The following is a 17,594-nucleotide window of genomic DNA, read 5'->3' on the forward strand; positions in this document are numbered from 1 at the left end:
TATAGGCATGAGCTACTACACCTGGCTAATTTTTTTGTATTTTTAGTAGAGATGGGGTTCCACCATGTTGGCCAGGCTGGTCTCAAACTCCCGAGCTCAGATGATCTGCTCACCTCGGCCTCCCAAAGTGCTGGGATTACAGGCATAAGCCACCATGCCCAGGCAGCCTGTTTAATTTCTAAACCACCCCAAATAGAGTATCAAAGAGAAACTGCTGCTCAAATAATTGTGCGTGAATATGCTTTTTGTCTTCTTTAAAACTTGATTTTATTCTTATATCCAAGCTGCTTATATAAATAGATTCTTGAAATATTTGGGGACACTAAAATAGTCCTTCCTGATCTTACAAATTTCTTCTCTCCTAAAATTTGTTTATAAATTGGTTGTTTGAAACTCAGAATGGATATTCCCTTAGGAAGTGGTGGTTGTGTTGTCAGGCCAATTCATAAAAGCTTCTCTCGCCTGTCTCTTCTTCCTTTCTAGTACTTAATGTTTTAGTTCGGTGGTTTTTCAGATGGGCAGTACATCAAAATTGCCTGAGTAGCTTTGTAAATATAAAAGTACTTGAACAAAATAAAATTAGAATGAATAAGACCTCGAGTTTGATAGCACAGCAGGATGACTATAGTCAATAATAATTAATTGTACATTTAAAAATAACTAAAAGAATATAATTGGGCTGGGTGCAGTGGCTCACATCTGTAATCCCAGCACTTTGGGAGGCTGAGGAAGTCAGACCATTTGAGCCCAGGGTTTCAAGACCAGCCTGGGCAACATAGCGAGACCCTGTCTTTACAAAAAATACAAAAAATTAGCCAGGTATGGTGGCGGGTGCCTGTAGTCCCAGCTACAGGCTAAAAGGTGGGAAGATCACTGAAGCCCAGGAGGTTGAGGCTACAGTGAGCGGTGACTGCGCCACTGCACTTCAGTTGAGGCCACAGAGCAAGACCCTGCCTCCAAAATAAGAGTATAACTGAATTCTTTGTAACACAAAGGATAAATGCTTGAGGGAATGGCTACCCCATTTTACCTGATGTGATTATTACACATTACATGCCAGTTTCAAACTCTCTCTTGTACCCCATATATGTATATATATACACCCCACATATATATATACACCCCATATATATGTACCCCATATATATATAAAATTACTATGTATCCACAAATATTAACATTAAGATTTTTTAAAAAGATAGAGGTGCCTGATCACACCTCAGACCTTCTGAATCAGAATTTTAGGGTGAATGTGCTAGATCCATCTCAGCAGAAGCCTGAGGCAGGGGAGGGCATGATGCAGTAAAGGTACTAAAAGAACTCCTGTGTAGCTGGAGCAGAGACTGATTGTCTTTAAACTCTTGATTGTGATCCTTGTGAATGAAAGTCATGTGAGCCCATACCACCAATACATGTACATTCATTTTTAAATAAATTAGCTACCTGTACTACAATAAAATACGCATGAATATTTTTTAAAAGGTGAAATAAAAATAGTCCTTCCTATTTTCATGTTCTAAAAACAACATGAAATTCTCATAATCACCTTTTGCTTTCTGTACCTATTTGAATAGTTTTATGTACTTTCTGAGATGGACAAACCACACTTTTGCAAAATATAGGCATAGAGAATGAAGGGGAGGTAGATAGAGACTAGATTCTATAGGACTAGCAGAGCCAAGTATTTCTCTATCCTAAGTGCAATAGGAAGCAATTGGAAAATGTTAGGAAGGAAAATGATGTTAGATTTGCATCCTGGAAAAAAATTACTTTGGCTGCCCAATGGCAAAAAGATTTAGTACAGCAACTATGAACATGGGGAGTCCCACTTTGGAATTTATGGCACTAGTTCTGATGAAAGGTGATTATGGCTTGAATTGGGCATTGCCAGTGAAGTTCAAAAGAAAAACAAGATAGATATTTTGGAGGCATACAGTATAGAATCTAGTGATGGATTGCCTGAGCATTGGCTGGGGGAGAAGACAATGGTGACTGGTGGGTTTCTGGCTTGAGCTTCTGGATGGAAGATGAACAGTGGGAGAAGAACAAAGGTGGGGTATTAGTCCAGGTTTAAATGTCTTGAATGTGAATCATCCAAATGATGATAGGAAGTTCACAATTGGATATGTAGGCTAAGCTTAGAAGTTCTGGGCTGAAAACTATAAATTTAGGAGTTGTCAGCACATAGTACAGAAATTCCTCTACCTCCAGATACTATTTATTGATAGGAAATCTCTAAAGCAGAAGTGCCAAGGAGTTCCACAAAAATATTATACAAGATTAGATTTACAGGCCTGAAAATGAGGAATTAAAAATGAACAGGTAAGCAGATTCTGTAAAATGCAAGTCTCCCAAAATTGCTACAGCATTGGGACCACAGCTTATACGAGAATGTGGCAAATACAAATCAGTATTTCAGAAGCTCTCAAAGATACTTTAATGAGCATGTTACATTCTGGAGTAAGCCACAAACATTAGAAAGTGGCTCATGTCACACAATTATTCATGAATAAAGGTCCAGGAACCTGTCACAAGTCTGCACACATCTAGGCTTGGGTAATTGGGAAAGCTAGACATGTCAGATGAGATTAAAGCAAGTACAGCACCATAGATTGTGTGTTAGTACGAATTCAGGAGGAGAATGCCTAGGAATTTGATGTCTATAATAAGCCTTGGACATTATGTTAGAGTTGCAAGAGATAAGTATGTCCTTTGTCCCCACCCCCTTAAACTATTATGCTCCTTAAGTATTGGAATACAGCTAATAATCATTTACAGGCTCTTAGATTCTCTGAAGATTCCCCCTGACACCCAAGACAAATGGGGCAAAATATAGTTATTTAATATGTTCCCTCTCCTCCTAGTGCTAAAAGCTTAAAAGAAGTCAAAGTGACTTCTTTTGCTGACCACTATGAAGAGGATTAAGTGAAGCCTATAGGACGTGTCCCTCCTCTTGTTGGATGCCGTCTCCTGATTCTTTTTCATCTGTTTCTTCCTGAGTCCTTTATACTACTACAAACTGACTGTTAGAATTTTGGTTGCCACTGATCCACTTTATGTCCAGATTTTTTTTTTTTTTTTTTTAAATTTATTTATTATTATTATACTTTAAGTTGTAGGGTACATGTGCATAACGTGCAGGTTTGTTACATATGTATACTTGTGCCATGTTGGTGTGCTGCACCCATCAACTCATCATTTACATCAGGTATAACTCCCAATGCAATCCCTCCCCCCTCCCCCCTCCCCATGATAGGCCCCTGTGTGTGATGTTCCCCTTCCTGAGTCCAAGTGATCTTATTGTTCAGTTCCCACCTATGAGTGAGAACATGTGGTGTTTGGTTTTCTGTTCTTGTGATAGTTTGCTAAGAATGATGGTTTCCAGCTGCATCCATGTCCCTACAAAGGACGCAAACTCATCCTTTTTGATGGCTGCATAGTATTCCATGGTGTATATGTGCCACATTTTCTTAATCCAATCTGTCACTGATGGACATTTGGGTTGATTCCAAGTCTTTGCTATTGTGAATAGTGCTGCAATAAACATACGTGTGCATGTGTCTTTATAGCAGCATAATTTATAATCCTTTGGGTATATACCCAGTAATGGGATGGCTGGGTCATATGGTACATCTAGTTCTAGATCCTTGAGGAATCGCCATACTGTTTTCCATAATGGTTGAACTAGTTTACAATCCCACCAACAGTGTAAAAGTGTTCCTATTTCTCCACATCCTCTCCAGCACCTGTTGTTTCCTGACTTTTTAATGATCGCCATTCTAACTGGTGTGAGATGGTATCTCATTGTGGTTTTGATTTGCATTTCTCTGATGGCCAGTGATGATGAGCATTTTTTCATGTGTCTGTTGGCTGTATGAATGTCTTCTTTTGAGAAATGTCTGTTCATATCCTTTGCCCACTTTTTGATGGGGTTGTTTGTTTTTTTCTTGTAAATTTGTTTGAGTTCTTTGTAGGTTCTGGATATTAGCCCTGATAAGTTCTTTCAGAAATAACTGACTCTGACTTGGAAACTCTCAGCAACCCCCAAATTTCCAAGAAAGTGATACTATATTACATATCTATTTTTTCTCTGTCCATTGATTAATATATTAAATGAGATCATTTATATTCATCCTAAGAAATTGTCTGAAGTGAGCAAGAGCAGCACATAAATGGCTAGTACCTTTGGCCTATTAATTTTCTAGGCACCTGAACTGAACACCGGAATCTTCACTTCAGAAAATGTTAACTTGGGTCATATCAGCATTTAAAAAAGAACAACACAGTGATGTACTTTACCAGCATTTGCATCCATAAATTAATATTTTTGTATCTTTCATTTCTGAATTACAGAAGGAGATTCATCAAACGCTGAATGATAGCTCTTACAAGTGACTGACCCAATGTTAAAACTGAGTACAGGGGAAATGCTCTGTGTTTTAACTGGGCAAGGAAGCTTGCATAAACCATTCATCATGAAAATCCTCCTCACTGAGGTGCTTCTCCCTCTCTAACCCTCTGTCCCACAAATTTCTCCTTGATCATCTTTGTACCTTTTATAAATATCTGTTATTGCACTTATGAAACTAGATGATAACTAGACACATATTTGGCACTATGTCTAGACTGTCAGCTTCTTGAGCAGGTTTACTTTAATCATCTGGTGCCAGGCAGTAGAGCAAAGTAGTTAAAGAGGGCAGGTTCTGGAGGCCAACTGGATTTCATTTCTGACTGTTTACCAGCTGTATGATCTTAGGCAAGTTACCTATCCTCAACTTATTCATAAAATCCAAATAATACTTCCCTCATGGAGTTGCTGGCAGGATTAAATACAGATTTTTCTAAATTATAGGCTGAAAACTGTTAGGAAATTTTTTGACATGAAGGAATTCCGTACTTAGTGCCAATTACTGCTAACCAGGAACAAAGCAGAGGGAAGTGGACATCTGAATATATCAATGCAGTGCTAAAAACCTTGCACACTGTTCCAGGCCTCTCCTCTTGTCTTTATTGATAGTTTAGCTCAGTGGTTTTTAGTATGAATCCCACATCTTCTCAAACATGTACCCCTCAAATCTACTAGCCCCCAATATCCACACCTGGTTTAGAAGTGTGTGTAGGCATCCTGTTTGTCACAGTGACAGGCAGCTGCTACTGACATTTAATAGGTGAAATCATAAATGGGCCCAGGGATGCCATGGGCTCAGAAATGGAGAGCATAGTCTACACCAAAAATTATTCCACCCAAAATGCCAATAATATCTTACCTTGAGAAACACTAGTAGTGCCCAGGTTCTTTTCTCTACTTAAATGCAAAAACAACTTTTCACAAAAATAATATACTATTTCATAAAGTCAGGATATGCCAAAGATCATGCCATATATATTACAGAGCATAGACCAACTTGGAAAATCTTTACATGTGTATTCTGTTATTTCTGTCTTTTCTGTGTATAAGTTCTTTTCAAGTTACTATAGTAAGTTTCAAATTTGTTACTTAAGAGTTCCATTATTCCGTTAATTATGATCTGAAGTTTAAGATCTGTGGTGTTGAAAAGCACTGCAGCTCCTAAATATACAAAACGCTTGAACTCCTAAATGTACAAAGATCTTGTTTGGGCCAGGCATGGTGGCTCACACCTGTAATCTCAGCACTTTGGGAGGCTAAGGTGGGAAGATTGCTTGAGCCTTGGATTTTGAGACCAGCCTGGGCAACATAGTGAGACCCTGGCTCTACCACAAAAAAAAAAAAAAAAAAAAAAAAAAGAAGAAGAAAAAGAACGCTAGGCATGGTGATGTGCCCCTATAGTCCCAGCTACTCAGGAAGCTAAGGTGGGAGGATCACCTGAGTCCAGGAATTCGAGGCTGCAGTGTGCTGTGATTGCGCCACTGCACTCCAGCCTGAGCAGCAGAACAAGACCCTGTCTCTTAAAAAAAAAAAAAAGATGATTGAGTTTGATAATCAGGAAACTTAACCAAATCTTATATGTAAGCAAATAAATATGTTTTTATTTGTTTTGTTTTGAGACTGGGTCTCACTCTGTCACCTAGGCTGGAGTGCAGTGGCATGATTTTACCTCACTGCAACCCAGCCTCCCAGGCTCAGGTGATCCTCCCACCTCAGCCTCCCAAGTAGCTGAGACTACAGGCATGTACCACAATGCTCAGCTAATTTTTGCATTTTTAATAAACACAGGGTTTCACCATGTTGTCCAGGCTGGTCTCAAACTCCTGAACTCAAGTGATCCACCCATCTTGACTTCCCACAGGGCTGGGATTATAAGCGTGAGCCACTGCACCTGGCCAAAATAAGTTTTATTAGAAATAACTCACTTTGGGAGGCTGAGGAGGGCAGATCACTTGAGGTTAGGAATTCAAGAGCAGCCTGGACAACATGGAGAAACTCCATCTCAAATAAAAATACAAAAATTAGCTAGGCGTGGTGGCGTGCAAAAAAAAAAAAAAAAAAAAAAGAACTAATGCATGTGAAATTCAAATATTAGTAAGTATTCAAAATCAGATATGAAAGTAAAAATGCAAAATAGGGTGATATCACTAGTTGATATGATTAGTGAGATGAAGATTATTAAGGCAAATTCATCTAATAATTATTGATATACAACACAATTAATATATATTCCATCTACAAGAATCATATATACAAATATGAAATAAACACCTTAAATGAGAAGAAGAGAGAAGACATGGAGAATGAAATCTTCCCCTCCCATATCCCCAACTGAGGCCAGCATGACTAATATTGAGAAAGAGTAAGGCAAATGAGTAATTATTGTGCTCTTTTACTGTTATTGAAGGTCACTGTTTAGCACTCCCTCGCCATTCCTCTACCACTCCCCTTTGCCTCAAACTCATTAAGCTCTTTTCTTTGTATTTCCTGATAACAGCTGACAAGGACCCACTCTCATCTGTAATAACAGTTGAGGGTATTGGTGATAAGTAGAGTTAATAAAGCTTCTCCAGTGATTTAGAACTATAACCCTCTGAGTATTATCATGAGGGGAATAGATGAAAAAGCCCATTTCATTTCGTGCAGTGTCCTTCAAACTGCTGATTATGAAATCATTTTAGAGGGTCTGAGAACTAATTGTGGAATTACAATGAAACATAATAGAAAATATCAGTGGACACTGTGAGAGATCAGTCAGAGTGGTGGGGAAAAACTACAGGGAAAGGACGCAAACCTTCTGAAAGGTCAGAAGGTTCTGCAGAGCCCCAGGGGAGAATAGCTGAAGACAGCTCTTCTATAACCCTGAGGCATTGGGCAAGGAGTAGGTACAAGAGAGTGTAGGGGAATTTATCTTAAGCTTGTTTACTTATGTTGACCAGGAACTGACCTTTGATCATCCATGGGGACATTCTCCCTGAAAGGGGAACAATAAATGTTAATTACAATAATAACAATAAATGTTAATTGTTTTTGCTCCAGGCTTTTGGCATTGTGCCTGCTCTGAATAAAAGCAAGTAGCTCCAGCTTCTTGGGGCTGCTCTCTGGTGACTAGAGCCAGGCAGTCACCTAGCTGCTCTTACACTGCATACCTGTGTCCGAGTACTCATTTCATCCATCGGCCAGGGTCTGTGGGACAGACCCAGCAGACACACAGATCCTTGGCAGGAACTGGGTACAACTGGTGCAACCAGTTGCCATTAGTGATCTGAGGGAGAAAGCAGAAAGGCACTGAGTGAATCTATGCATGGGCTGGGGTGGACTTGTTTTTATTTTTTTGCTTGCTGTCTAGTTTGGTATTCTGGTATGTATGTATGTATGTATGTATGTATGTATGTATTTTTTTTTGAGATGGAGTCTCACTCTGTTGCCCAGGCTGGAGTGCAGTGGAGTGATCTTGGCTCACTGCAAGCTCTACCTCCTGGGTTCATGCCATTCTCCTGCCTCAGCCTCCCAAGCAGCTGGGACTACAGGTGCCCACCACCACTCCCAGCTAATTTTTTATATTTTTAGCAGAGATGGGGTTTCACCGTGCTAGCCAGCATGGTCTCGATCTCCTGACCTTGTGATCTGCCCACCTCAGCCTCCCAAAGTGCTGGGATTACAGGCGTGAGTCACCACGCCCAGCCCCAGTATTCTGATATTTATAACATAAGGTTAATAGTTTATGGTTGACTTTATATTGACATAATTTGCAGTTGGTTGTAAAATAAAGAGCAGAGGAGTTCTTATATTGTCTTAAGCAAAAGTGTTAAGACTTTCAACTGAGTTTTGTTTGTAAACATTTAGTAGCTCAATTAATTGTAGTTATTTATAATATGTTGTTTTAGTTTCCTATTGTTTCCATAACAAATAACTACGAAGATAAATCTTTTAGTATATAATTTTGTACAAGTCTGAGTCTCACTGGGCTAGGAATGAGGGTGTTGGCCAGGCTGCCTTCCCTTCTGGAGGTTCTTTGGGAGAATCCATTTCCTTGCCTTTTCCAAGCTTCTAGAGGCTGCCTACATTGCCTTACTCATGGATCTCTCCCCGTGTCTTCAAAGCCACACAGCATTTCTTTGATCCTTCTGCAGTAGTGATATCTGAATGAAGTCCCGAAAGGTTCTCTTCTTTTAATGACTCACATGATTTCACTAGGCCCACTCAGATAATCTAAAATAACCTTCCCATCTTAAGGTCCTTAACCTTAATCACATCTGCAAAATTCATTTGACCATGTAAGGTAACACATTCACAAGTTCTAGGGATTAGAATTCAACCATCTCTGGGAGACCATTTTCTGCCTACCACAGTTGTCTATGTTGATTCCAAATGGAATGTTTTGTTGGAAAATAAATTTATATAAAAAAATTAGTTGATTTTGGTTGGGTGTGGTGGCTCATACCTGTAATCCCAGCACTTTGGGAGGCTGAGGCAGGCAGATCACTTGAGGGCAGAAGGTTGAGACCAGCCTGGGCAACATAGTGAGACCCCTGAGTCTTCTTTTTTTTTTTTTTGAGACGGAGTCTCGCTCTGTCACCCAGGCTGGAGTGCAGTGGCCGGATCTCAGCTCACTGCAAGCTCCGCCTCCCGGGTTCACGCCATTCTCCGGTCTCAGCCTCCCGAGTAGCTGGGACTACAGGCGCCCGCCGCCTCGCCCGGCTAGTTTTTTGTATTTCTTAATAGAGACGGGGTTTCACCGTGTTAGCCAGGATGGTCTCGATCTCCTGACCTCGTGATCCGCCCGTCTCGGCCTCCCAAAGTGCTGGGATTACAGGCTTGAGCCACCGCGCCCGGCCGACCCCTGAGTCTTAAAGAAAAAATAGGCTACAACTGGGCGTGGTGGTTTACGCCTGTAATCCCAGCGCTTTGGGAGACCGAGACAGGTGGATCACCCGAGGTCAGGAGTTCAAGACCAGCCTGACCAACATGGCGAAACTCTGTCTCCACTAAAAATACAAAAATTAGCCAGGTGTGGTGGTGCATGCCTGTAGTCCCAGCTCCTTGGGAGGCTGAGGCAGGAAAATCACTTGAACCTGGGAGTCAGAGGTTGCAGTGAGCCAAGATTGCACCACTGCACTCCAACCTGCGTGAAAGAGTGAGACTCCATGTCAAAAAAAAAAAAAAAGAAAGAAAAAACATAGTACAACGTGTATGGGCATGGCAAAAATAATGAAAGTGGTATCCAAATGACTAAAGTTTGGGAAACCCTGCACCTGAGAGGTGGCCCAGTACCCGGAAGGAGGAGAGTGCAGGCCAGAGAGGCAGTGGATCCACCCAGACTCCCATTTGCTCTGCTGCAATCAGGTGGCTCTGTCCAAGACTCTAGCCACATTTATTCAGTTTCTTCATCCCAAAGAAGGGATTGTACCAGACAAGTAGTCTCCAAAGGTTCCTCCAGCTCCAATTTACTCTTTCTGTGTAAATGGATATTTATGTTAGGAATTTCAATGTCAGGGCCAAGCACAGTGTGAAATATAAACATTACAAACTATTTAAAAGGTGAAAACACTGGTTCTGTCTGTAAATGCTGCCAAATGTAGTGTCAAGCCTGCAATGTCAAGCCTTGGTTGATTATTTAAATGACTGCTATCATACTTGTTAGGGGTTGTCTTGCCATGGATGGATATCCTTTTTTTTTTCTTTTTCTATTTGTTTGTTTGCCTGTTACTAATACCATTTCAAAGTAGTGAATGCTCATCATTAGTTGCACACATAAAACAATTATAGATTCTTTGAGAACATTTCTTGAACTTAGGAAATACTGGAAGGACAGAGCATGGACAGTTGGTGGAACAGGACCTCAACATTAGGTAGACATTTAAAAGGACTGGTGGTTTTTTGTTTTTGTTTTTTTTTTTTTGAGACAGAGTCTTGCTCTGTCGCCCAAGCTGGAGTGCAGTGGCGCAATCTCGGCTCACTGCAAGCTCTGCCTCCCGGGTTCACACCATTCTCCTGCCTCAGCCTCCTGAGTAGCTGGGCCTACAAGCACCCGCCACCACACCTAGCTAATTTTTTTTGTTGTTGTATTTTCAGTAGAGACGGGGTTTCACCACGTTAGCCAGGATGGTCTTAATCTCCTGTCCTTGTGATCCGCCCGCCTCGGCCTCCCAAAATGCTGGGATTGCAGGCGTGAGCCACCGTGCCCGACCTGGACTGGTGGTTCTTAGCACATTCTTCAAGTACACCGTTATTTACAGGATGTTTCAATTCTGATATCTCTTAGTGACTTTTTGTTCTTTTAATTAAAAGTACATACTGAAGAGATTTTTTTTTTTCTTTTGAAACGGAGTTTCACTCTTATTGCCCAGACTGGAGTGCAATGGTGCAATCTTGGCTCACTGCAACCTCCACCTCCCAGGTTCAAGCGATTCTCCTGCCTCAGCCTCTTGAGTAGCTGGGATTACAGGCATGTGCCACCTCACCCAGCTAATTTTGTATTTTTAGTAGAGATGGGGTTTCACCATGTTGATCAGGCTGGTCTCGAACTTCTGACCTCAGGTGATCCGCCTACCTCGGCCTCCCAAAGTGCTGGGATTACAGGCGTGAGCCACTGTGCGCAGCCCTGAAGACGTTTTTAAATTTCTTTCTCCAGTAAGAAAAATTTCAAACTTCTGTATCCCATTCAGTATTCCCTAAAATAAAATCAAGTTTGTCCTGAAATATGGTTTTAAAAACTGAAAATCTATTTTCTTTGATTACCTCATAAATAACAAGAGTTTCATATCAGCTCTCCTGTCTCTTCCTCCTCCACCCTTTTCCTCCCTTTCATGTTGTGCCAGTCACACAGGTGGATGCTCAGTATCACCCCACAGCACAAGATAAATAAGCTTGGAAGGTTTCCTAGCAACATATTGTTCTGGGAACCTGCTCTGTTTCCCTGAACAAGATGAAGCCAAATATCCTAGAATCTCAGCCAGATGGGAAAGGATTAGCTTATTGAGAGTGTTATTGCCTTTTTTTTTTTTTTTAATATTTCACTTTGAAATGAACCTCTTAATATAAATAGTAAAAGTGACTTTTAAAAGGGCACATAAAAATATCTTTTTAAAAGAACATTTTTTTCTCTTACATATAAAAAAATATTGATAATAGTTTGAAGTTTAAAAATATGGTTTCAGAATTCTCTAAGCACAAGCTTCCAGTATGTAATTCAGTCACTGGTGAGTGGATCCATTTTAGAACCATGTAGAAAATACTTCCACATGGGACTAATACTCAGCCTGGTGTCCAGTGGTATGGTATTCCTGCTGTAAAAATACTGAAATACTTCTGATCTGGTGGGAAAATGGCTCCAGGGGTAGGCTGTCTCCTCACAATACCTTTAGCTGCTCCCCTTGGCCCTGGCATCTGGACCTAGAGAAACATTGGAGACACCTTGTCACTCCTTAAAACCCTGAAGCTTCCCCTTTTTCTATAACTCCAGGACTATTTTAGTACTAGTGATTTACAACTTCATCTTCAGAGTCTATTTTTGGTTTTCTCAGTGTATGATTGAAGTATATAGAGAAAATAAAACTGAAAGAAATTGAGACTGCTATCAAAGCCAAGAAAAATAATGTCATTGTTGTTTTGTTAACACATGATCGTGTATATTTCCCTTGTTTATCTAATGATCTGTGAGGCTACACAGTTGGCAGCTGGTGCTTTCCTTTCTGTTGCACTCTAGTTGGTCACAGTATACTTGTTAGAGGTCTCTGGAGATGGAGTAATAAAGGATTCTTGTTTCTTATAACAGTATTCAGCAGTGGCTTTGCAATTCAGTTTCACCCTGGGAAATGTCCTCACTCATTGTTTGGCTGGGGAGACATTCCCCCATCAGCCAGATGACTATTCTCATAATGTGGTTGTTGACTGGTTTGTGTCATCTATCAGGTTTGGACTGAGTTTGTGAAACTTCCCAATTGTGGTCGGAAGCTGATAATTCTAGTACTTTATAGTGTTCCTGGATAGGAAAAACAAAGTAATTAGAATAAGATGGGAATGACACCTGGTGTCTTTGTTTTTATGTAACAAATGATTTGGCCAGATGCCAGAGAATTAATGCTGTCCTCATTTTGATGAAAATAAGGAAATTGTGAGATAATTTTATATTCATGCTAGGTGCTTTCCATTCTCTTTTGCTCTCTCACTCATATGTATATGTTTTCTAAATACCATATTTTAAGCTCAACAAGGAACAATCTGTTGAGGGCCTAGTATGAGCCAAATACCACTGGGTATTATGGCAGATACTGAGGGCAACACATCATCCTTTCCTTCTCAGAATCCGCAAGAAGTTTGCAACATAGCACGTTTGTAATCGTAAACCAAACAAAAACATTAAGGAAAGGTTTTGATGTTTAAAGGAATCATGGGCTAGGCACAGTGGCTCATGCCTGTAATCCCAGTGCTTTGGGAGGCTGAGGAAGGAGGATCACTTCAGCCCAGGTGTTTGAGACCAGCCTCGGCAACATAGCCAGACCCTATCTCTACAAAAGTTAAAATAAAATAAATAAGTAAAGGAATTCTATAACTTTGTCCAAAGAAAGACTAAAAGTATATTTAATATGTATTATGGAACAGAATAAGTTCTAATACCTTAATTTTGATTGAATACTTGTTTTTAAAAAAATTTAAAAATGTCCATGAACCAGGCATTGTTTTAGATACCTCTCTGTTAACTCATTTAATTCTCCTGACACCATTATGAGGTAGAAATTTTATTTACCTGCTATTTTTTAGATGAAGAAACTGAGGCTAGGAGAGTTTTTTTGTTTGTTTGTTTGTTTTAAAAGACTGAGTCTCATTCTGTTGCCCAGGTTAGAGTAAGTGGCCGTCATAGTGCAGTGCAGCCTGGAACTTGTCCACTCAAGCATTCTTCCATCTCAACCTCCCAAGTAGCTGGGACTATAGATGTGCACCACTGTCCCCTAAGAGAGGTTAAATATCTGTTTATTGAGGGCTTTTATACTATGCCGTGCTTATTTGTTTATTTTTAAAATTTGAAGAGTCCATAGGATTCTAGTCTTTTTTCAGAAAAGAGTAAACTACTGTCTTTTGTGGATGACATAATTTTCGCAAGAAATAAATGAGTTGTTTAGATGACTTTCTATTATCTCATATAGCACAATGATTCTGTATTTGAGTTTTCATTGTCAAACAGTAAAACCTTTCAGTATACTAACTCCATTTTAGAATATTTTTCTTTTTCTTTTTTTTTTTTTTTTTTTTTTTGAGACCGAGTCTCACTCTATCACCTAGGCTGGAGTGCAGTGGTGCAATCTTGGTTCACTACAACCTCAGCCTCCCAGGTTCAAGCAATTCTCATGCCTCAGCCTCCAGAATAGCTGGGATTACAGATGCCCACTACCGCGCCCAACTAATTTTTGTAATTTTAGTAGAGATGGGGTTTTACCATGTTGGCCAGAGGCTGGTCTCAAACTGCTGACCTCGAGTGATCCACCTGCCTCAGCCTCCCAAAGTGCTGGAATTACAGACATTAGCCACCATGCCCAGGCCATTTTAGAATATTTCTCGTAGCTAAATTTTTTACTTGTATAAAATAATAATTTTCATTTTAAACATAATAGAAGGATATGAGTGAATTATACTTAAGAAAGTTAAAATTAATAGCACTATTAAATACATTAACAAGAGAAGGTTGTGACATCAGCAATATTATATATAACAGAGGTGGACAAACTGTAGCCTGTTTCTGTAAATTAAGTTTTCTTGGAACACAGCCAGACTCATTTGTTTAGGTATCACTCATGGCAGGTTTTGTGTAATAATGACAGAGTTGAATCTTTGCAACCTAGACTATGTGACCCACAAGGCCTAAAATACATACTGCCTGGACCTTTACAGGAAAAGTTTGCCAACCCCTACTCTGGAGTCTGTATTTTTCTCCTAACTTTGAGTTGGGCATGTTCCCTTAGAATGCCAAAAATTTAGCAAACACATCTGAATTTTTTTTCATAAATGGCGCCCTTGTCTAACATGGTTTTCCTCAAATCCCTGCAGGTACCAACCAAGAAGCTGAAGAAATATGAGAAAGAATATCAGACAATGCGAGAGAGTCAGCTGCAACAGGAAGACCCAATGGATAGATACAAGGTATGAGAAATATGTTGCACCTATCAACGTACCTTCTTTTTTATTTTAAATGAGACTGAGTCTTGCTGTGTTGCCCAGGCTGATCTTGAACACCTGGCCTCAAGCAATCCTCCCACTTCAGTCTCCTAAGTAACTGGGATTACAAGCACGAGCCACCATTCCCAGTAAAGTACCTTTTTTTTTCTTTTTTTTTTTACTTAAAGCAGCAGTTGTGGCAAGTTCAATTCCCTCTGTTCCTCCTCGAGTGATTTAGACACTCTCTGATCATGCTAACTGTCCAGGTATGTTTTCATTTCAGGAGACTCCCAAATAGCCAACCATAATATTTCTTTTCTTTCAGTTTGTATATTTGTAGGTAACTCCAGCTGTTGCATTTATACTGGGAATCTTCATAAGAAGCTGAGAGAAAGAGAGGGGAAAAAGAAAGTGGCTTTCTACTTTCAAAAATGAAACAAAAAGGAAAAATGGCAAAGTACTGTTTTATCTGTGCATGGTCATATCCACAAAGACTTTTAGCAGGTGAACTGTTCCAAGACTGACACAAGGATGTTTCAAACTTGCTCTATCTGTAGCAAATGTTAAAAATACCAACTCACTTGGAAGGAAAAATAAAAATCACAAAGGTATATTGAGCACAGTAATGGTGTTTGTTGCAACATTTATTTCCACAAATGAATTTTTGAACAACAGTGATATTTGACTTATAGTATGAAGTTTCAGAATCAAAATAATTTCATTTTAATATGTTCGTTAATTGTGAATCTCTTCAATGGTAATTAGCAACACTTCCCAGGATGCAATGTTGGGAAACACTTATTTCCAACTTATTTTTTTCCAAGTAAAATATTGTCTCTCTTCAACATGCTTTAATTTTTCAGACTCATACAGATACATAATAGCTCCTTCTCCCTCCACATCAATACACTAAGATAAAAGAATACTGTATTTTCAGCACCGAGCAGCAGTGCCGAAATGTCCTGCCAATAAATGGACTGTGTGGCATTATTAATTAAATCACCCACATTGGGATGACCTCCACTTTTGTAACTAGAGTTATCTTTATGTGGTCAGAGCTGAACATAGGCAGCATAGTCACACAGAATATCTTATCTCTGTTGCTGAATTGAATAACACGGGATGTGTACAGAGGAACATGGTAGGAGTATGTAGATTTTGTAGTCAGACAGACCTGAACTCAAATCTTGCTCATTTTTTTAGAGCACAGGATTTGGACTCCATATTGAGGGTTTTAATCCCTATGCCACCATTCAGCATCTTGGACTAGTTATTGAACCTCTTCCTTATCTGTAAAAGATATAGTGTATCTGCTTCCTTGGTGGATTATTACAAGGATGAGGGATGCTGTATGTTAAGGACTCAGCTCATAGTTGCATTCAATAAATGGCTGTTATTTTATGAAGCCTACTACTACAAATTATGCAATTATTACTAGAATAATGCCAACTTATGTGGGTCTTCCCGTCTAGTCCCTTATTGATTGTTCTCCTTTCTCTCAAGTGTTGCCAACTAATAATCTCCCCTTGCTTATAGAAGTGGTTCAAGATCTGATGATAAAATCCCACATACTTCTCTATAGCAGGTAACTATTAACAGATAAGGTGTTTACAGATAATGTTTGAAGCTAATTTTCACCACTAACATCCCCTCAATAAAACCAACTTTTAATGTAAATCACATGGCATGCTGCTTTAGAAAGGCTGGAAGGTAGTAATTATAAACTATTATTAAGCATCCAAAATGAAGCTCTCCTTTTGCTAACATCATTCTGATTTTCTTATTACTACCATTGTTGTGAATAAATTCTGTGAAGAATGCTTTAAAATAAGAGAGAAATGGAAGACCAAATTTGTACATTTAAAATCAGGCTGGAATTGAACTTGTTATTGTGTCTTAAATCATTTTTTGTGCCAAAGCAGGTATGTATACATTAATAGTAAGATGTACATTATTTTTAAATTACTTATAACATGTAAGATTATCAGTTAGTATAGTTTTTATTGAGAGATCAAAGTAGGATTAAACTTTTTGTTTTGAAAGCAGGCATTACTTTTTAAGTTCAAGTATTGTTGCTTCTTATTTGCACTTATCTGATACCCTCTATCACTATTTCTTTTAGATTATTGTGGTAACTTGTCAGTACATTCATCTAATGTCTCTATACTCTTTTAATAATGTCTAGGCATTTGTCCTGGTAATACACTTGGCAAATTTATAGTTCTTAGATTATAATTACACCTTCAAGGTGGCAGTCAACAATATAAGTTTCTAACCATCAACATATTTGGTTTTTAAGATGATCAATATGTAGTTTAAGAAGCCATATTATAATTATCTTAATTAAAGTAGCAAAGTTAGAAAATACCTTTTACATCTTCTAAGTTTAATCCTGTGAAGAATAAGATCTCTGTCCTGGGAATGAGCACTTTATAATTCATAGATCTTGGACTGGGAACCCAGTTAGTGTAAACTCTTAAAGACTGACTTGGGAACATGTTGAGGGCATTGAGTGAGAACTTGCACCAGTTCAGTGACAACCCCTCCTCAACATTAGAATCTATATTGCTTGAAAAGTCATTTCCACACCCTAGCTTGCCATATGACAAGAGAGTTAGGAAGGTTGTGGGAATTTATTTTTTAAAGCCCACATATGTTATATAATAAGATATTTTAAGAGGTATTTCAGTTCAATGCTATTTCTCTTAGACATGGTGGCATATGTAAAAGGGCTATCACAGGGAACCTGGAGGTGGGATTAAAGATCCAACAATGTAGATGTAGCTCTCAACAGTCATATTTCTTGCTATATCTATGTAAACATGTGTTTGATGTCTATTTTTATGACATATGTAAATATCTTCATGCTCAGGTTATATCGCTGTAGTCACCTTTATTCAACACTTAAATCTCAACCACAAAGAAAGAGATGAAATAATGTTAGTATAAATTTAAATTTTAAAACTCCACATATCATGAAAATCTTCTGGAATTAGGAAGTAGTGATGATTGCACAACTTTGTGAATATACTAA

The 17,594-nt window shown here is 39.0% G+C and overlaps 1 protein-coding gene across 21 annotated transcripts in view; it reads left to right on the plus strand.

Annotated features, from left to right (window-relative positions):
• The window catches only part of RABGAP1L (RAB GTPase activating protein 1 like), a 799,577-nt gene that overhangs the window by 746,711 nt on the left and 35,272 nt on the right, over window positions 1-17,594 (plus strand). For 14 of the 21 annotated variants that reach the window (XR_010581946.1, XM_065531860.1, XM_065531858.1 and 11 more), the window contains one exon: window positions 14,453-14,545. Coding sequence is in view for 20 of the 21 variants with exons in the window: in XM_065531860.1 (XP_065387932.1) it covers window positions 14,453-14,545 (93 nt within the window). In the remaining variant the exon portion in view is untranslated. Of the gene's footprint in view, window positions 1-14,452; window positions 14,546-14,885; window positions 15,169-17,594 lie in introns of those variants that run through there. The other 7 variants (XM_074016903.1, XM_074016862.1, XM_074016969.1 and 4 more) reach the window with 2 other exon arrangements.

The sequence above is a fragment of the Macaca fascicularis genome, chromosome 1 (genome assembly GCF_037993035.2).
Source record: "Macaca fascicularis isolate 582-1 chromosome 1, T2T-MFA8v1.1".
In the NCBI taxonomy this organism is placed as follows: Eukaryota; Metazoa; Chordata; class Mammalia; order Primates; family Cercopithecidae; genus Macaca; species Macaca fascicularis.